General features: G+C 35.3%; 4 protein-coding genes across 7 annotated transcripts in view; 2 read left to right on the forward strand and 2 right to left on the reverse strand.

The window, feature by feature from the left end:
- The window catches only part of LOC105430798 (protein big brother), a 53,289-nt gene extending 48,667 nt beyond the window's left edge, over positions 1-4,622 (forward strand). Inside the window, exon 3 of the mRNA XM_089073207.1 lies at positions 4,114-4,622. Within this exon, the coding sequence (XP_088929333.1) occupies positions 4,114-4,371 (258 nt within the window). The 3' untranslated portion in view covers positions 4,372-4,622. The remainder of the gene's footprint in view (positions 1-4,113) is intronic.
- Positions 666-14,443, reverse strand: kat80 (katanin p80). 2 transcript variants are annotated; one of them, XM_011644512.2, is made up of 15 exons: positions 14,303-14,443; positions 13,262-13,392; positions 12,684-13,028; positions 12,317-12,507; positions 12,083-12,233; positions 11,849-12,012; positions 11,642-11,763; positions 11,371-11,427; positions 10,453-11,002; positions 9,840-10,140; positions 9,523-9,702; positions 9,369-9,445; positions 9,207-9,281; positions 4,709-4,828; positions 666-4,546 (listed from the first exon to the last, which is right to left on the reverse strand). In XM_011644512.2, exons 1-15 carry the CDS (start codon positions 14,334-14,336, stop codon positions 4,414-4,416), a joined length of 2,631 nt encoding a protein of 876 aa, XP_011642814.2. In that variant the 5' UTR covers positions 14,337-14,443; the 3' UTR covers positions 666-4,413. The 2 variants fall into 2 exon arrangements, with proteins under 2 accessions (XP_011642814.2, XP_088929323.1); XM_089073197.1 differs by lacking the exon at positions 11,371-11,427.
- Positions 14,444-15,167: 724 nt separating this feature from the next.
- Positions 15,168-16,463, forward strand: LOC105430799 (UPF0598 protein CG30010). Its single transcript, XM_011644516.3, has 5 exons — positions 15,168-15,309; positions 15,396-15,627; positions 15,711-15,759; positions 15,826-16,046; positions 16,121-16,463. Exons 2-5 carry the CDS (start codon positions 15,478-15,480, stop codon positions 16,346-16,348), a joined length of 648 nt encoding a protein of 215 aa, XP_011642818.2. The 5' UTR covers positions 15,168-15,309; positions 15,396-15,477; the 3' UTR covers positions 16,349-16,463.
- On the reverse strand, positions 16,357-20,618 carry LOC105430800 (angio-associated migratory cell protein). Of its 3 annotated transcripts, none has more exons than XM_011644519.2 (8): positions 20,344-20,618; positions 19,395-19,599; positions 18,916-19,181; positions 18,561-18,708; positions 18,280-18,491; positions 17,915-18,082; positions 17,668-17,846; positions 16,357-16,934 (listed from the first exon to the last, which is right to left on the reverse strand). In XM_011644519.2, the coding sequence occupies exons 1-8, from the start codon at positions 20,467-20,469 to the stop codon at positions 16,862-16,864; spliced, it is 1,377 nt and encodes a 458-aa protein (XP_011642821.2). In that variant the 5' UTR covers positions 20,470-20,618; the 3' UTR covers positions 16,357-16,861. The 3 variants fall into 3 exon arrangements, with proteins under 3 accessions (XP_011642821.2, XP_011642820.1, XP_011642819.1); XM_011644518.3 differs by lacking the exon at positions 20,344-20,618 and adding an exon at positions 19,684-19,959; XM_011644517.3 differs by lacking the exon at positions 20,344-20,618 and adding an exon at positions 19,657-19,958.
- Positions 20,619-20,623: the final 5 nt, after the last annotated feature.

Below are 20,623 nucleotides of genomic sequence, written 5' to 3' on the forward strand. Positions count from 1 at the left end.
AATTAATGACAGGACCATCCGGATCAATTAGATCGCAGTTACAGATCGGAGTTACGTTACAACGTATATTCTGAGCGGCCGTAAATATTCGAAGCGAATTGCTAGATGATACACGATGGCAAAAAAATATACAGCGAAGCGGATGTTAACTCCCTTTCGCGATTTTTCTCTCGCGCGCTTTAATGTACAGAATATTTACAGTCACGGGGTACTCGTCCCAATTTCTCGAATATTCATCATTATAATCAGAATAATGACACTAGCCACCTAAATTTCTTTCTTATACACAAACACGAAGAACCGACGTTGTCTCTGTAGGACGTTACGAATAATGCAATAATATCTGCAAGGAGAATCTTGTGCAAGTACAAAATAGAATTTCGATGGAATGGAGTATATTTACAATGTCGATATCAAAAACTTTCCCTTTAAAGTCGCTTTCCAAAATATTAGGCTGTTAATTAATGTCAATTCTTGCCGCAAAATAGACGGAGGTATATTTAAAATATATTTAATGACGTAATAGCCGACGCTCATACGTCGCGGATATAACATTAGTCAACATGTTAATTAATGTTTACTAATTTTTATAAAAAAATATCCTAAATTCTGATGACAGATGTCCATCAGTTTAAACTCTTAGGAAATAAAAAGGAAGACGTATGGAATAAATAACACAATTTATTATTATACTCCCGTTCAAGTAACATAATCGGCACAAATAAAAGTCGAGAACGTTAAAATAAAACAGCGATAACGCGCAGTAGATTAACATATATCGAGCAAAACAATAATAAAATTTGTTATCTAATAAAAAAAGTAACATGTAAAATGATTCGACGAGACGAACAGGACGCGAAATGCGAGATTTCACGTTCGGTGACGAACGCCAACGTAGCTCGGAGCTGAGTTACACAGGCTCGGGATGATCTTCGCTAGATCGTAGATCGTAGATCGATACCACGCAATGTATGAGCGTAAGCTTAAGTTAAAAATCGGCAATGTGCGAGAGTACCGATCGGAGCGAAAAGTTAATAGGATGATTAAATTACAGGACATTCAAAGAGCAACACGCATTCTTTCTCTCTCTCTCGTATTTTTCTTTCACTCTCTCTTTCTTCCTTCCTCACTCTCTTACAAAAATACGTTGGACGGAACCGACAACGAGTATCCTCGTAATTTTCTTATCTTCGTTTCGAAGGCGATTAGGCCGTCCGATTGGAGGCTTGAGCTCCTCTTCCCATTTCGCGGAAACACTCGCTTGGCAAGCTACAAATGTCGCAAAAATCTATCTGTCCGTTAAAAATACTTTTAAACGGTTAAAAAAACTTCAAACAAAATGATGCTGTTTCGTGACGCGAGAATAACGCAAATATAATCGAGAATCTGCACGTATAAAATTAAAAATTAAATCCTTCACGTGATTCTTATTGATTTCCATTTGAGAAAAAAAAAACTATGGATTTTTTCTAGATTTATTATTTTTATTTTATCGATATGTCAGTTCCCCTCAATTTAGGCTTCTTATAATTATTTTTCAGTCTCAATCAAATCAAAACAATTCTCTTTAACACGCTCTTTCTATTCTCATGGATTTATAAAGCAAATTTTTTTTATGTAAAGATTTTTTATATAAAAGATGGAATATTGTTATGGAGATATCGTGTTGAATGAAAAAGAAAGAAAAAAAAAAAAGAACACGTGAGATGTAAAATTAACGAGGAAGTTGTACGCTTTATTGTATAATACTTCGAGGCAATGTGTTAAGTTGTAATATCTCTCATGGGCACCGTTTGTTTCACCATTTGTGCAACGCACTGTTCTCTTTCTCCAAGACGAGAAACGTGTAGGCTTCTACTACGCGGAGGACGATCGCATGATCAAGTATTGCACTATACGTAATAAATAATTCTCTATTGGCAGCAATCAGGATCGTCTCCCGCCACGTTGGAAGGGAAAGCCGAACGATCAACTTTATTAACCGAAGACGTAATCGTAAATTTAATTACTGATTTAAATAATATATAAAATTGAAGATAAAAAACGACGATGACAAACGAAGAACATATGTGTACGAAGAACATATGTATACGAAGAATACTACAACCACAATTATCTCGCCTTGATCTCTTCTAATTTTGTGACTATTCAGTCTTTCGCAAAAATGCCGCAAAAAAAATAATTTAAGCAATATCAAGTAAAAAGTCGCGTGTCAGAATATTTTTTTATCTTTATCGACACGTTGTAGCAAAAGATTCGTATCGCCGATCTTAAATTATCATCTATTTTCGAATAGCGATTGGGGTGGGATGTAATCGCCAGAATACAAACTCCAAAAGAGAGAATATAAAAATCACAACGTAGAAAATATTGTCGTGATAGATTAAAAGGCAGTGATGGTAGTCCTCGCAAATTCAATTTCAAATGTGACACAAATTCTCGTTATATTAATATTAGACTCAGAATTACAAGTATATAATAATTTTACGTAGTTAAATACTTTATATGAAAAAAAATTCCGTAATATTTCTGTAAAAAATACTTTGGCGAGAAATATTACTTTGGATAATACTGATCTAATTTTCGCTGCGAATCATATATAAAAACATAAATATAAGTACATAAGTATGAAAATATAATAACATAAATATAAAAATATAAATTGTTTTTTTTTTATTTTTTTATAATACGATAAATGCAATGCTTGAATAAATACTACTTGTCGTATAATCACTGCCTTTTAACTCATCGCGACGAGACAAAATCGCAAAATAACAAAACCGAAGAGATCGTTGAACAAGATAAAAACAATCTCACAAAATAGGCGTCTCCATAATACTGTTTCCAAGATATATTCATTTCGTTCCTCCATATCTTCAGTATGTTAATTAAAACGTTCATTCGCAATAAATTCGAGTATAAAAAATTGTTCCTTAAAAATACACCTCTAAAGTGTGTATATAATAGCGACATCGCATTGATTTTTCATGAATAACATTTCTGAATGTGGTTCTATGAAACAGACAATCACACTAAACATTGAGGTAAAATGCATGATCCGCGGGAAGTTATATTACTTTAAAAAAAATAATTTAAACGTGAATATAAAAACGAATTGTCCATCGACATCGCGCTTTCCCTATCCAATTTCCGATCCTTCCTGTCTTTTTAGGCGCGTGCAAGCTTTTAGGTCTCTTTGCACCTTACACCTTATGATTTGTCTCCAGGGTTCAAGGTATCTACGCCTACGTTAGAGTCACTTTATTAGTACACGGACGCAAATACCTCTTGCAAAAATACAGTTTCTCTCGTACGCTAAGAAAGGTGTGTTATATGCTACATTACGCTTCGTTATTCGCTTATTGTGTTAGCCGTCGCCTCCGCAGGTTCAATGCTGATTCTAGCCGAAACGTTTGACGATCGTGCGTGATCTGTGGCAAGAAGGGCGCAAAACATCTCTCGGTGAAACTCTATTTTGTGTTCTCGTCGGATGAACTGACGCTCATTCGGAACATTTCCCGGTTAATCTCTATATTCTCTGGAATCGACTGACGCATCGGGATTCAGCAAATTCGTTTCTTATTCTTGTTTTGTTATTCTATTGTTTATAAAATTAGAGTGCCATGTTAATTGACGCACGTAGAGATAAGAATATCTTTAAATTAATTTTTATCGCAAAAAATCACTTTTTTGGATTATTCCGTTTAATTTGTTCTTTAAAAAGACATCTTTTTGAGATGTGTGATGTATTATTATCGCTTGAAAAGTATCACAATATCAGTTTTTCAAATTTAGAGTTAAAAAATTTAATTTAATTAATTTTTAAACAAAAAAATTCTTAAAAATACTTTTAAAAATCTACATATTTTCTAACACTGGAGGGGTAGGATCGATTTAATCCGGATGGTTCAGTACAATATCAGATATGTTTGGCGACAATGTCTTTCCTCGCTTTCATCCGCTTCTCATTCAACTCCGCGAACTTTTCTTCACATAGATTCCTTTTTTTGCTTGCCTTCACTGACTTCCTCTCTCTCTTTTCTTTTTTTTCATCAATGACAAGTCGCGCGACTAAATAACAAATGTCTCGCAATTTTGTTCGCTTTCTCCAAGAATCGGCGCGACTGCAAGGATGACAACGACAAGGAGGAGGCGATCGGCAAGCAGATCGACCGAGGGCGACGGAAGAAGGCAACAGCAGTAGCAGGAACGCGTTTTTCTCGACGTAAGGCGAACATCGGATCATCATCTTATTGCTATTTCTCAACAGAGTTTCTTTCGCTTCCATTTGACGCTTCCAGAAACGCGGCCCTCGTTCTGCCACTGCTAAGCCTGATGGTCATCGGGAGGAAACCGATGACGATATATTAGCGGTCGAATTCACGAGGGTCTCAGACAACGCCACTCTCAAGGTCACTCCAAGCTCCTGATGAGCACCGCTAGCTCGCGGAATGAGGCACCAAGTTTGCCGGAAGTCGATTGCTTCTTCAGCAAGATCGCCCGTATTGCCGAGAGCTTCTCGTAACAAGACAGGCACTTGTGATACCTGAAAAAAAAAAAAAAACAAAAGAAGTGATTCATAGTTTTCCATATTGAAAATAATATTACATTACATCCAAAAATTATATAATCTTATTTTTCTGTATTGAGCACGCTACGATAATAATCGTAATAAAAATACTCGAATAATATATTACATAGAACTCACCGTTCCTCTCGTGACACGTCAACGCCGATCGTGTGGAGAGGTGCCTCCACATTAGACTTTATCACTGGGGCAAAATTACGAAGAATAAGTCTCAATGCCGAACATGCTACAGTTATATACCTAAAACAAGCCCAATTTTGGAAAAAAATTTAATAGTAACGCGTTATAACGTATAATAAAAAAAAATCTGCAGAACATATATACATAAAGCAGATCGAAATTAACATTTTTCACGTCGCATCCAATCAATCAATATTAAATCGAGTAATTTATTATTAAAGTATATTAAAATGAATAATATTACACTGAAAATATACTGTAAATGAAAAGATATATGGACATATATTTGCTTCATTTTTTATTGAAAACAACTAAAGTGTATATATATATTTTTCCTTTTAATCTCAATAACTCGAACATTTTAACTAGGAAATAAATAAGATAAGCAAGCACCCATATAATTAATGGTTTAATTTATAGTTCGTTTGTCTAGAAATGGTTCGGGAGAAAAACAATCGTGGAATGAGGATGGAAGCCCGTCTCGCAACGGTGATCCGGTCACGCCTGGGCCGTTCCGTAAAACGGGCGTTATTAGACCCACTAACGACGCTAATAAATAACGAAAGGCACGAAAGGCTTGCCTGTGCGATTCAGCACGCTCTCGCTTTCGGACGGACGATAAAGGGTTTCGAGCTCCCGTTCGAATCAGCGAGACGAATCACGAACGATCTCATGAATGCAAGGCGCGCGACGCCGATCGACAACATTCATGGTGTAATGCACCATGCACCAGTCGCGACACGACATAGATTTAGACGATTTGTAACAAAATGGGAAATCGATATGAGAATAATCCAGACGTAGATGCAGTTTTTTTTCGGGAAAAAAGGCGTTCTCTGTCTCTTGTGAAAAACTAAAATTAGCTAAAGATTATAATTTGGAGAATTTTATAAAGATTTTTTTTTCAGAGCAAAGAATAAATTTTAGGCTACAAAAAGATGTTTCATTGATTTAAAAATCGCAAATCGGTTACTATTTCAATTTATTTTTGTCATTGCTTAATCTTGTCTAATAAATGTTTAACACATTCTCAATAAATATTAATCTAATTTTAATTATAATAAATAATAATTTATTTTTATAATTATAATAGAATATTAATATATATTAATTGTAACTAATTTTTTTAATTTTGTCTTTTATAAATTTAATTCTCTGTACTTTATAAAACTATTTTCAATGTTTTGCAATAAAAAACCGTGCTTTTCTTTTCAGAATCAGTAGAGATCTATGGGAGATAGACAGTAAAAAGGGGAACAGAGTAGGGTGCGAGGAGCAATCGCGAAATTGGAAAACGATCGGGCGGGGCGCGAACCCTCCCTTCGTGACACGCGTCTGGACATTCTGGACGATCTCTTTTTTTTCTCACGAGGCACCGGGTCCAGGACGAAAGGCCGTAACGAATGAGCCATGAAAACGACGAACGGACTGTATGCAAACCGCCACTACATAATATGCCATCCGAGATGTGTATATTTGCCCGTGTTGTCAATCTTGCGAAATTGGGGTACGAGAGTACGAAAGGCCACCGCTCCTCGAAAAAAGCGAAATTAGTACACAAATATGCAAAATTCCGTTTAGTCTTCTTTCTACTGTATCTTAAATATATCTTTTAAAAGCATTTTTGGAATCGATTATTCCTACAGTGATTAAATAATTAAAAATATTTGTACATTAACATTCAACTTTAAATATCAGAATAATGAAGAGTGAAGTAATCGTAAAAACTAAGTTAATGAGATGAGATGATTCTGTTACTAAAGTAACTTTTTATTTTCGCTAGGCTGATCACGAAGCGAAAAGCGTCTAATAGAATTATACAAATTTCTGAGCGAAAGCAAGCACCAACAAATGGCTTGGCGGCATTGCTGTTACGAGTGGCTGCGGATGACAGCTGCTCAGCGGCGGATAATGAGTTTAAATTCACTTTTCACGGTATTAAATATATACACGGGGCGCTAATAAGCAACTGTTATTAATTGGTTTGCTGAAATTACGCTGGGCAATTGGCACGAGTACCCCAATTAAAACAATAGCACACTTTCAAACCAGGTGAAACAGAACTGTCAGAGCGACCTTTCTTTTTAAAGACGTAATCATCAGAGTTATATGCAAAATAGAAATTATAAAAAAAAGTTTCTGAGGTTTTTAAAGTATAAACTCAAGATAAAAATTCAGATCATATATCAATTAAGGATATATAAAATAATCGGCGCGTTGATGAAAGTAAAACTATTATTTCGTAATAAATGATTAAAATAAGAATTATATAAATAAATAAAAATAAAAATAAATAAATAAAAAAATATAAATAAAAAAAAATAAATAAATAAATAAAAATTATATAAATAAATTAAGTAAATTAAATTATATAAATTATATATTATGCTGTTATCTTGCATGCGTTTCATTGATTTAAAGATCGCAAATCAATAACTATTTCAATTTATTTTTGTCGTTGCTTAATCTTGTCTAATAATGTTTAATATATCGAATAAATATTAATATATTAATTATAATAAAAAATAATTTATTTTTATAATTATAATAAAATATTAATATATATATATATATTACTTATAATCAATTAATTTTTTGTGGATTAATAAATACTTCTTCGATAAGAAAGAACAAGAAAAAGGATAGTAAAAAAAAAGAAATGGGAAACTCATTAAGTCATTAGTTGCTTGTGGTGCTCGACCAAGTCCCTAATTTGAGGGAGAACAAATTTTATGAGCTTGAAAATAGCATGATCAAATTGCTGTTCGATGTGATTAATTAATCATTAAATCAATATCAATATCATGGCTTTCGATATGATCCAATCAAGATTGAAGATATGAAATTGATTGTAATAGAATAGATAGCGTCGATTCTGTAATTGACCTAGAAATTAAATTTGTGATAAGCAGCATTACATATTAATAATAAAATACACAAAAAATATATTATATACATAAAATTAGTTAAATTTGAATAACTTTAACGTATTTTAACGGAAAAAAATTAAAAAATATAATTCCGTATTTATACATAATATCTCTGCATAAAATGTATTTGATAAAATATTTGAATATACAAAACAATATTATAATTACAGTTTCTAAAATTCACGTGAGCAATTGTGGACTGTTATCAAATTGTATCCTGCTAATGAGAGGGCAGATTCTTGCAAGGCAACACGTGCGCACAAAATAGAGACCGAGGGTGAATAATGGTAGTTCACAATAAAACGCGGAAGGAAACAGTCGTTTCTCGTCACGACAGAGCAACAGCTTGGAACTGAGGGCAGTCGGTTAATCGCCCACTTTCATACGTCAAACAAACATAAAAGACAAGACCCTCCACCCCCCTTCCTCCCTTCCTTCCTCTCTTCCTCACTCGGATTTATAGCCGAACGGTCAGGAAGTGGCGCGTATCTGACGAGAAACCGTTTAAATTTGCAGTTATGGGATGTAACGGTAATATAAAACTTCACCTCGAATAGAATAGTTTTGACAAACGTTTGAATAAAATTCAGCTTGACTTGCTCGGCTGCTTTAATCTTTCTAATTAATTTTCCAAATTTATCGAAATAAATAAATTTAGAATTTTTTTCACATTTGTAATTTTAGACGTTATGATTTGGAATTTCCGAATTTGAATTTTATTCCACGTTATTTGTCGACACGCGTTTAACCGTCGACAAATTTACACTCGCGACCAGTGACGGCCGTTTGGCGTTGAAGATGACACTCGGTCGTCCTGTCTGTCCACTGTCATCACGCTGGCATATGCGAGCGTAGCGGTACTTCAGATTTCAATTCGCTTTGCGAACAATACGACTCACCGAGAACGATGGGAAGGATTCGCGCAGTCTCATCGCATTTGCATCTGCCGCTATCTCCCATTGTCTCGGCTAATTTCGCGCACCGCCCTAGCACTCGTTTCGGATTTCCCCGCTTCGGCAAATTAGCCATTCCCATAGTGACGGCCCCGATCCTCGCAGCACCCCGTTCGAACATGGGGATCGAAAAGAGCCCCTCTCGAGGTAGGGGTACCTCGATTTTTCGAATACAACGCCGCGCACGACGTCATTGTAGGTGAAGTAATCTTAGATGATAATAGATGCAAAGCGTGCGGCGAAGAGCGATGAACATTCACCATGTCATTTCTAAATATACGCGTGATGCGACAATAAGACGCGGACACGAGCCGCCGTCCGACGGGAATGCAAATGCGACACAAATTGTAAAACAAATTGATCTGAAAATATGATAAGATTGAAAACGATATACCGACAAAAGGAATCAGATTGTTTAAAATAACAATATCATTTGCAAAATAATGACATCTATCTATTATTCATTGTAATGTGTGATAGAATCAATTCAAACAACGATTTATTTCTCAGGAAATATTTATAAGAAAATTGTAAAACGAAATATTTCGTACTTACATTTCATATTTACTCTGAAAGAGATCGCTGATGGGACCCAGTAAGAAATTGCATAGGTCCAGATTCCACATCGCTCTGCGAACAGAAATAAAAACAGTTATAAAAACAAATGTGCCTTAATAATTGAAATTGTATCGAAAGTGAACCGATAAAGCTACGTACGGTTTTAATGTGAGGATACCCAAAAGGTCCACGATAACTGCCAAGTCATTCATCGCGACTGCAGATTCTACCGCGGCCTGAAATTAACGTCATGTTACGTCCTTCATTACTTACAGTTTTATGTCTATCCACGCGGAGTCAGATAAATAACTACCTTGAGGTCCTTATTGTGCCAGAGAGAATAAATTATCTGTAACGAGCGATGTCGACTCTTAAGTACTGCCATCATCGAATCGTGGCTGCGCATCATATTGTTCAACACTTCGGCTTCCGACATTTCCGCCAGCACGCCCATCTGAGGATAACCCAATGCCGTGGGACCGGTGTAACTGTGCTGTAAAATACAAATATTCCAAGAACTTGAAAACTAACTCATATTAAAACACAGATATTAAAACGGAGAATCAATTATTAATTTTATTATTTACAAAATTTTATTATTTACATGTTTCTAAGTAGAAAGATCCTTACCGGTAAGAAATTTTCCACGTCTAAGCCGTAAGGTTTATCGGCGCTCATCGGCACCAATTCCTCTTTTTCCGTATCTTCGACGTTAGTTCTTATTTGTGAGACACGCATGTCGATCTTGGGATTCGGTGGGATCTGCGCCTTATTAGGCAGTTTCCTTGTGGTCGACGTAGTTGTAGAGGCATTACGTGCCGATAGCGTAGTTGAGGTAGCAAAATTTCGATTGAGCGACGTCGACCTCGACTGCGCCGTATTTGGCCTGTTCAGCGCAGGATCCGAGGGACTATGTCTTATATTATTAATTCTGTAATAAAAAAAATCATTTTACAATTGTTATAGACAACATATTTTTTCTCGTTCTCAATTAATTAGTTATAAGCATTATAAATATATTTTATATTCCGTAGTTAAAAAAAATAATTTTCTGTTAAAGAATACAATCTGAAGAAACATTGTGTGTCTGGCATAGAAAACTCTTTTTTATTAATTTTTGTGTAACTTGATATGTATCTCTATTATATTCAGTATATTCATAGTATTTTTCCTCATATTTGATTATTTTAAGAAAAGATATTTTCACTATGCTTTTATTAATATATACAATAGAGATACTTACTGTACAGGATAGTCGCTTTCGTATCCCTGCTCCCCGTCCCTGCTGCTCTGCCTCTTCAGGTAGTGTTTTGGAGAATCTGGACTGGGTACTCTATTTTTCAACTTTCCATCATCCATCACAGGGATCACCGCGGCCATCGGTGCGACGCGTGGTGTTAGGGTAGAGTTCGACCTTTGCGGTCCTAAAGGTTGGGGCGGCGTCGACACTGTTTGTTCATTATTGGCTACCTTCTTTCCCGGAAACGGCGTAATGTTCTGCCGCAACGGCGGTATAGATGCAAAGTTCTTGGATGCCCGTTGATTTAGACCATTATTCGCCTGCAGATTCGCCCTGATTTGACTGGTAGACGTAATAGTGTTCCTTTGTATCGGCGGTGAGGATTTAATAGGCTGAACGCGCACTGGTTGTATCGGCTTCGTTACGGATAACGTGGGCGCCGGTGGACATGGCGAAGAGGGAGATGGCATCGGTGGCACCTCTTCGCGTTCTATCGTGCTCAGGTTCGACATTGAGGTAGAGAGATTTTGCAGAATCTGCGGTTGTGCTGGATCTAAGATCGATAACAATGTATTCAATGTATTCATTTTTCTTTCCAAAAGCTATTCTTAAAAGCAAAATGATGGTAATTGAAAGAACATATTTAAAATAAGCTTTTTCTTGCCTAATTAAAAACATTAGATAGAAGTAAATTTATAAATAAAAATTATTGATTATTCAATTTTCTTGAAGTTCTTATCAATTTCTAGCATGCATTATATACATATGTACTAAGACATTGAATGTCTTATATTAATATTCAAACTATATTAATATTCACAGAAGATTCAAATGCTGTTATATTAAAAAATTTGTTTCGAAACTTATATTGTGCTTTAACAGAATAGAATCCGTGCGAAGGTTATTACTCACGAAACTCACCTATATCATGAGGCTCCTGGAAAGCCTCGGGAGGTTCGAGAGGTGGTGTGCGAGACACTGCAACATATCATGCGGCATGCTCAAACTATACAACGTTTTGCATTTACACTTAAACGTGTTCGATTTGTCGTGTATGTGATTGCGAAGGATTGGATTAGATGTTAGACCGGATGAGGGATTTTTGTCGCACATACACTCACACACTCACATACATATATACATTCGGTGAGAACAATGAGACATTACAAGACGGATGTAGCGAATCACTTACACGCCCTATTCGGTTGAAAAATGTCCCTGTACTCGGTTACGTTAGGTATATCCGCATAGGTGGCTTCATCCTCTGGATCCGTGCCAGATTTGTCCGCCTCTTCTATCGTCCGTACATCTAATCTGTAAGCGCATACATATATGTTACAGCGGTTATGGTGATGTTAAATATATTAAAAATTGGACTTCACAAAACAGAAAAACCCACGTATGCTTCTTCAATCCGATCGGTCGTTCCCTGGAGAAACTCTTCCTCAGGGAATTTCCATGACTGAATGGAGAACTCACGGCGGATATTCCCCCGAGTGGTGCGATCTTTTTCAAGTCGCAAACGTACAAAACAACATTGGCGGTGTGAAGACTCGCGCCGATCTGAAACAATTTTGTATCTCAATACAAAGCGTATTAAATAGATTCAAAAGCTTGATGCGCTCTATCTTACCAATTGATTTTGAGCTACGGCTATGTCCTGAACTTTTCCCCAGCCGGTCGGTATCGTGTCCAGAGTTCTACCCGGCTCCCAGCCGTAAACTTTTAAAACATCATGGCTACCGGCAAACAGGCATTCTCCGCCTTGACTAAAGTATAAGCATCTGAAACGCATTGGGAAAGATGCGTTAAAAAAATAGCATAGCGATCGAACAATATGTGTTTTAAGATTAATATTTCAGCTCACCGGATGGCTGAAGAATGACTTTGTTCCGTGGAAGATACGAGTTGAAAGGACTCTAAGTCCCAGAAGTGAACTGTTTTGTCGGTACTGCCGCTAGCTAATAGGAATTCGTGCGGATGAAACTCGACGGTTGTGGCCGACCCTCTATGTTCTGAAAATTCCCTTAGTTGTCTACCGGCCTTTAGGTCCCACAGCTAATTTAAAAATAACACAAAGGTCAATGTCTTTTCTCTTGTATATAGAAAATAACATGAGAAGAAAAGAATCGGAACGACGCAATATACAAAACGATAAGGTTTAGTGAGAAGATAAGAGAAGATAAAGAAAATACATTTTCTTTTTTAAATATGTGAAAAAGAATCTGACTCACCTTAACCATCCCTTCCTCTCCAGCGCTCGCGATCCACTGTCCATCAGGACTAAACTTTAAGCTATTCACAGTCCTGTTGTGACCCTTGTATGTAAAAATGCAACCCTTCCTGCGGATATCCCATAATTTAATTGCTGTGTCCAAACTCCCAGACGCCAATAGCTCCCCATAAGGATGGAAGTCCATGCAACGTATTCCAGATTTGTGTCCCGTCAATGTACGTGCCAGTTTAGCATGTTCCAGATCCCAAATTTTCAATGCGCCCGTCTGTGAGCCAGCGCATACAAGATCTTCCGTTTGGCCAAAGCGTACACATTCTATAGGAGTGGTATGGCCACTCAGGCTCTAAAAAAAGACAAATCTTTGATGAATTGTAGTTTCATCAAATTTGGATTTAATAATAATCATAATATAATTTAATGCTAAAAGCTCTTTCTTAAAATAGTATTCTATTAAAATTTTTTAAAAATAACTAAAGAAAATAAGTATTTTTGTTTCATATTTATGTTTCATACCTATTTAACATTAAAGCGTAGCTGTTTACGACAGAGATAATGAAACTATTGTGCAATAATTACCATAATACAATTCTGCTTTCCAACGGCCCATAGATTCACTTTCTTATCATCACCACCTGTGACTAGGACACGACCCGACTTGTGGCCTAACGCCAAGCAATTGACGTTTGGTGTATGGGCAATAAATTCCTCTGTGCCAAAAAAAGAAGATTATATAATTTCCTTTTTTATATCAATAAAAGAATTAACCTATTAAAAAAAAGTTATTTAAGCCTTAAGCCAGAAGCCAGATTTTGAACTCCATTTCTTATAAACTTTTTAAATTTAACAAAACATAAATATATTATAATATAATAATAAACATATAAATATATTATATATATATATATATATATATATAATATATTAAATATGACTAGTTTATAAATTAATTTAATGAAATTGATAAATTTGACTTCTGATTCATTTGACACTTGAAAAAATCACAGATAAGAAAATTCTAAAGAAATTGGTAATTTAATAATGATTTCTAAAAACAACCTCTTCCAAGAAATAAATATCTTAATCGATTTGTATATTGGAAAAATGTCAATTTAGCATACAATATAAACAGATTACTCATCCAAATTAAAAAATTAAAGAGATTTAATTTTTATTACTCATTTTTATTACTAACAATGACTATTCGATATATTATTTCCCTCTCTGTATTACACGAAAAAAAATAAATAAAATTCATCCATTCACAAGAAACGGAGGCGCGAATATTCCGTCCGTTATAATCTGCTCCAACCACCGTGGGAGAGAAACGACATCTCATTCTCGCCGCGGGACAAATTCCCGGTCGAGTCAGATGTAACCATAATTGGAAGAAACACCGCGACGAGGTAGCGGCTAAGTGGGCTTGTAAACAGAGAATGTTTACTCACGGGGACCTCGCGGAAAGCAGGATTTTCATCGCGGGAGAGGAAACGGAGACATAGATAAAAAAAGAGAGAAAGAGAAAGAGAAATATACAGAGAGAAAGAGCATGCGTGCGTTCGCGCGCGCGCACGCACGCGAGCGCCAGGACACTCGTTTCCCTGTGGACGACGATCTTACGGAGCTTCCAGGATCTCCTCGTTGACGAGGCCATGTTCGTGTCGCGCGCGCGGACTTATTTGGCAGCGACGACGGTCCGCGGTCTCGGTTGGCGCACGACGTACGATCTCCTCTCGCTGCCGCCGCCGTGCGAGCGTAACATGTTTACCAGCAGCAGCAACAGCCTCCTCTTCCACCTCCTCCTCGTTCTCTCGTGGTCTCTCTTTCCGCGACCGGGTATCGCGGCGCGTGGCGTCGCGTAACGTCACGTTGCGTCGCGTCGCGTCGCGTAACGTCACGTTGCGTCGCGTCGTCGCGCTCCCCTCCGGAGAGAACGTGGAAAATGAGAAACGCGACGCGGTCGCGAGAGCGCGGAAAACGATCACCTTCTCTCACTCGGGAAACTGCCAGTGCCTCCACTTCCCGCCCCTCCACCACTGCCATCCGTATCTCATCTCCCGAACCTGTCACTATCCGCCCGTCTCTCTCGCTCTGTCCGTCCGTGACGTCGTGTCTGTTCGTTAGGCGGCGGTGCTTACGTTACCGACCGAGCAGGGTATTCCTAACCTCTTTCGCGTGAACCTAGGAAAAGAAGATATTTTGCGCAGAATGTATTGCAAGAAAAAGATTTTTTTGTATTGTCGATTAATTTGAAGGCTTAATTAAGAGTACCTTTGATTTATTCAGCTATAGAGCGTTACAAAAAAAAATTGTGAGCTTAACCTAAAACAACACCAAAACAGGGCTGTTTTGATTCTACGTCGCTCTATTTGTTTAAAAATGTAGAATATTTTGATAAACAGATTTACTTTAATAAAGGAAGCTTATATAATTAGATAAAATTATACTGAACTGCGCCATTGGCTGGCGATTCTGGTAAAAAAGAAATTTAAAGATACTTATATATGCATTATAGATTTTTATATATGCACAAACATCAATGCATATAAAAAAAATGTAGTAAATTTAGAATTAATATATTCAGTACTATAATATCAGACTGTGATAAAGATTGAACGCAGCTTTAGGTAATAATTTATTATTTTATTTGTGCACTGGAAAATAATTCTAATCACATACAGTTGCTTCTATATAAATTATTTACTCTTTTAAGTTTCAGTACAATATTACTTTAAGGAAGATCTTCAAGTCCAAAGTTATATCGTGAGATCACTATTAAATCTAGATTTGTTAAAATGACATCGATACTTTATATGCGTACTAGTTTGACAATGAGTCGTTTTTTGTCAAAGATTTTTGAGAAAAGTTATGTAACATATATTCAAGGTCAATCTCCTCAACCTCGTGTGAGAGAGTATTTTTATTATATCGATCATCAAGGCATGGTATTTTTCATTTATCTGGCAATTAAGCCACAGCTTTTATCATTGATAGATAAATGTACATTTTAATTTTTTGTTTTTTATAGCTGTTTCTGGATGATGTTCGCATAAGGAATTTCACCTCCTGTTTTAAAGGTATACAACAGCGTTTACGTTAACTGAGAAAGTATATTCATTTGTGTATGTTACAAACTGTTGTAGATAAGAAATTCCTGGCGTTTTTCTTTAAACATCTGAAGAAAAATAATACCGGACGTTACATGGATGACTTCCCATTCTTGTCAATTTGCGGTGTGGAGAGGAACTATGTGAGATGCGACGATTTACCATTGGTTTTTACGAAGGTGATTCAGAAACATAACATGGAAACTGGTGTGGAGGAGGACTGGTTTAGTTATGCACATGCGGATAATTTGTTGATGGTAATTTTGCAAAATTAGCTATATACAGCGTAAATTGAGTCTTGTTAAAATTATAACCATAATCAAATTTGTAGGTACCATTTGAGCCGCAAAGATTGTTTATGAATGTTAAAACAGGAAGAGTGTATCATCCTGCCCCGGAAAAAACTGGAGGGATCGGCTTAGTAAGATCCAATTTGGCTATTGAGTTCAGTGCCTTATTTGATTTTGAAAACGGTGAGGGAAATCCACCGACGCATTTCATGTGGAAAGATAAGCGATACCAGCTCGATACAGAATGGTATCAAAATAAAATGTCATGAATAGTGACTTTGATAAAAAAAACTTTTATTTATAGTTTATAAATGAGCGGTAACTATAAAAAAGGAATTCTCTAATAAGTGGTACGTTGATCTGAATAAACTTCGAAAGATTTTATTCTTGTCATTTATTAAAAAATTACCGAAAATAGAATATACTAATAAGCATCCAATAACTGAATATGAGTTTATGATATTTGTATATTTATTGTAAAGTAAATATAAGGATGGAGTTTACATTTCTACATCTGTGGAAATGTATATTTCAATTTATAATTTAATTCTGAATTTATATTTTTAGAAATTCCCAATCATGCTTTTGTATTTAATAATTCACAGAGAATCTTTTTCTTGAAATTCAGTTTTCTTATAATTTTACCAGTTTTATAGTTACACATACCTTTATCTGTTTCATATTTTTGTAAACATATAGAAATTTATATATGCTATATGTATATGTACATATGTTTCTTAATAGTATATACACGTTTGGCAATATTTTATTTATGCTTTGTATTATGTTAACATAGATATATCAAAAATCCTAGCGGTGCTATCGTCAGAAACTGTCAATACTTTCTTGTCATCACTGAAAAATCACAAAACATTTTGCTAAATATCACGAAAAAGAAAATAGATATTATAATATTTCATAAACGAAATTCTCTAATAAAGTCAGATTTTTAAAGCATCTCGATAACTGAAATAATTTTAATCCCTCGAGAATATTACAATATAAAAATAATTAAGATTGATTGCTTTTAAAGTTTCCACGGTTACTATTTTCAAAGTTTCGTGAACATTGCAATTCACTTCATCAAGGCGAGGAACAGCTTGATATTATGTAGTATTAGGTATCATAGTATCAATATTATAGTATCAGGCTGCTTGCTCTGATGAAGTGAACTGCAATATTCACGAAACGTTAACACTTAACAATCAAGAGACACGGGTGGTGTCTCGATGCCAAGTTCACGCACAGCGAAGTTTGCGTATATATAATAGCATGGATAATATACTCGTAAACATATTAACTTTTTTGATTAAAATTGATGTTAAGTTTATGATTTATAATTTTTCAATGTTAATAATTATATTATATATTATAGTAATAATAATTATCCAAATTTAAGTGTGAAAAGAACAAACGAAAAAATGTTCTATTTAGAATCTTTCCGACAAAGATAATTTTGTTTTCTGTTTTATGATTAATATTAATATAAATAATAATATAAATATTAAGAAACGCGGTTGCGGCTCGTCATCAAGTGTGCATGCTAGCGCTCATCACTCATGCGAAACTGGCCGTGTCAGGAACTTACCTAGATATGTACAGGTCATATATACCGTTTGTGTGTCCCGAGAATTCTTGAAGACAAATACCTGCTCTTGCGTCAAAACATCTTAATACACTATCTAATCCTGCTGTAAATAATATTGATGTCTTAGTCCACATTAATTTTGTAATACCTCCGTTTTGATCAATTTCATGCCTAAGAGTCTGGAAAAAAATGCAATTTAGCTTGTTGTCTATATTGTAAGATAAGCCTGCTATATAAATATAAATACTTGTTTAGAAATGTCCCATATGTAAATTTTCCCGTGATCTTCGTTCTCGATCGTTCCAGTTGCAGCAACAGGAAATGTGGGATCTTTACAAAAAGCTGCGGTTTCTACATTACCATAATCATTGCTAGCTGCATCTTTAATATTCAAGTCTTGAAGTACACAAATTACCTGAAAGAAATATTTTAGTATTAGAGTCATTTTTTAATTACATATTAATTCAATGGAAAGCTTGAATAATCAATAATTTTGTCAGAAGTAATTCTCTCCGATTATAAAAAATATAACAAAAAATAGTCTAGATGCAACATTGTCAAATGATACTATTTGTTTCTCATATATTAAAAAAAATTCATAATTTTCTTTACTTTGCCGTTATGTGCTGTGCTTAATATAGTCTGACCCTCAATTGATACTGAAATCAATAAATTATTATCCATGTGACAGTCGATTGCAACGATATAGCTTGCATGTCCGTGAGATCGTGTTGAATCCCGAGGAGTAGTAGACAATACGATATTTGACTTTAATTCTATCACATGAATTACGCCACTATGATATCCTATTGCGGCATGTTTTCCTATAAATTAATTTGATCGTGATATTTGGTTTTTTTAAGCATATTTTTAAAAGTATACTTCTATTATACCATCTGGAAAAATTACACCGGTCTCTGTCTTATCACCAGTGCCCTGTGCAAAGATTTTGCATTCATCTGTTCGTGTTTTCAACATATAAACTTCTCCTGTTTCCACACCTGCTACTAAGATATTACTAAAATAGTGCCATTTTATCCACTAGAATAAAAAGGAAAGATATTAATTGTATATTGCAGACAATTATGCTCAAAAAAATAGTAAATTTGTTTTTTGTAGTTGAAGTCTTTATACTTCTTTTCCCTTTTTTTCTAATATTTAATTATATACACATTTCATTTCAAGTGTAGGAAGTAAAATGCAAAACAGTTACAAAGAACAATTTTTATAATTGCTAAAAGCACTCACGCTAATGTCACTTGCTAAGGTAGTTTCCCAAACACAGGTCTTGTTGCTTATCTTCCACAATTGTATTTTGCCACACATATCAGCTGTAGCTACATATTTGTCATTGAAATTGAATTCAGCGAAGATAATACTGTCGTCATGGGTCGTGCCAGTATCAAAAATAGTTTCGCCCGTATTGATGTCCCAGATACATGCTTTGTTCTCTTCGCTTCCCGTTGCTGCTAGTTCGCCATTCTTGCTTAATGAACCACAGAATACCGTGTTCCCTAAAATCAAATTTTGTGATATTAAAAGTGATAAAAAAAAAGTTGTTATCTCACAATCTAAGATCTGTTCCTTATAATTAAACAATGTATACTTATTGTATTAAAATTAGATACATATTTGAATTTTGGTGAAAGTAAGAAAGAAAACTTTAGTAGAGGTCAGCGAAATGATAAAGAACAGGTCTTTAGGCGGGATCAAAACCGTTTTCTTACCGGACGTGTGGCCACGAAAGATGCATACAGCATCTTCTCTTGGCGGTACGACTTCCTTGTCATCTTCATCTTCTAATGAACTCATACCATCCATGATCACTTCATCCAAATCGATGACTTCCTCAATGTCTTCCTCGAAGACCATTTCCTCTATGTCGACGGCCGATACGTCGGGAGGAGACGGTGGAGTTTGTTTATCTTGCATCTGTCGGAAAAATCGTTAGTCGACTAATAGATCAGCCCTAGCAAGCCTAATACTAACCATTATGAAATAAATATAAATATATACGTCGATCCGTGATAAAAAAAACACTTGAACTTTTGAATTCGTTCAGCGCAGGATATCAACACGTGTTTATATCCACGCACGTGTCCTCAGCCTATCTCAGTCTACAAATGTACAGGTTCGAAACTCACGAGAATATAAAACTAGATTCATAAGTGTTGGTCACAATAAGTATTTAATCTTTAAACCGTAAGAAATTGACCAATCATAGTCGATTATTCTTTTCATATTCGATTATAATTGGTCAATTTCTTACTTTTTAAAGCTTAAATCACCTATTGTGGACCGACACTAAAGCAGAATAATGCTAAATTTAGACTAGCGCAAACCTTTCCGAGAAAAGCTGTACGCTCATTGAATATCACGCATTACATGTGCGTCATCACGCTGATTTGAATCCAGGGGGTCAATCATATAACTTTACGTGAAATTTTTCACTTTTCATTTTTACTTTTCATTTTTCACACCTTGACATTTCACGTACATGAGACTTTTCACGTACAGCGATTATGTATGTAGCTTGAATATGTGGAAAGTGAAATCATGAAACATAGGTTTTATAGCTAATAAAAATTATTTTATTGGTATGTATATATATATATATATATATATATATATATATATATATACATCTTTTAATAACCAAGTATATGTACTACGTACACTTAATCCTAACGCAGTCCTAATCTTCTCTAATTCCGAAGCATATTTATTAATTCCCCAGATTTCCGCCTTTCCGCCAAGTACATGGCGAAAAAGTTCACGTGAAAAATTTTCACACATTTTCATGTTTCAGAGAGTTACATGATCCCGCAAAATCGTAACATGAATCATAAGTTCACGTGAAACTTTTCACTTTTCACATTTTCGCCCTAGGGGAAAAGTTACATGATTGCTCCCCATTGCTGAATTCAGAAATACTGCGTTTCAATATTCACTGTCA

Source organism: Pogonomyrmex barbatus, unplaced genomic scaffold, assembly GCF_055798465.1.
Source record: "Pogonomyrmex barbatus isolate J1 unplaced genomic scaffold, ASM5579846v1 scaffold14, whole genome shotgun sequence".
NCBI classification, from domain to species: domain Eukaryota; kingdom Metazoa; phylum Arthropoda; class Insecta; order Hymenoptera; family Formicidae; genus Pogonomyrmex; species Pogonomyrmex barbatus.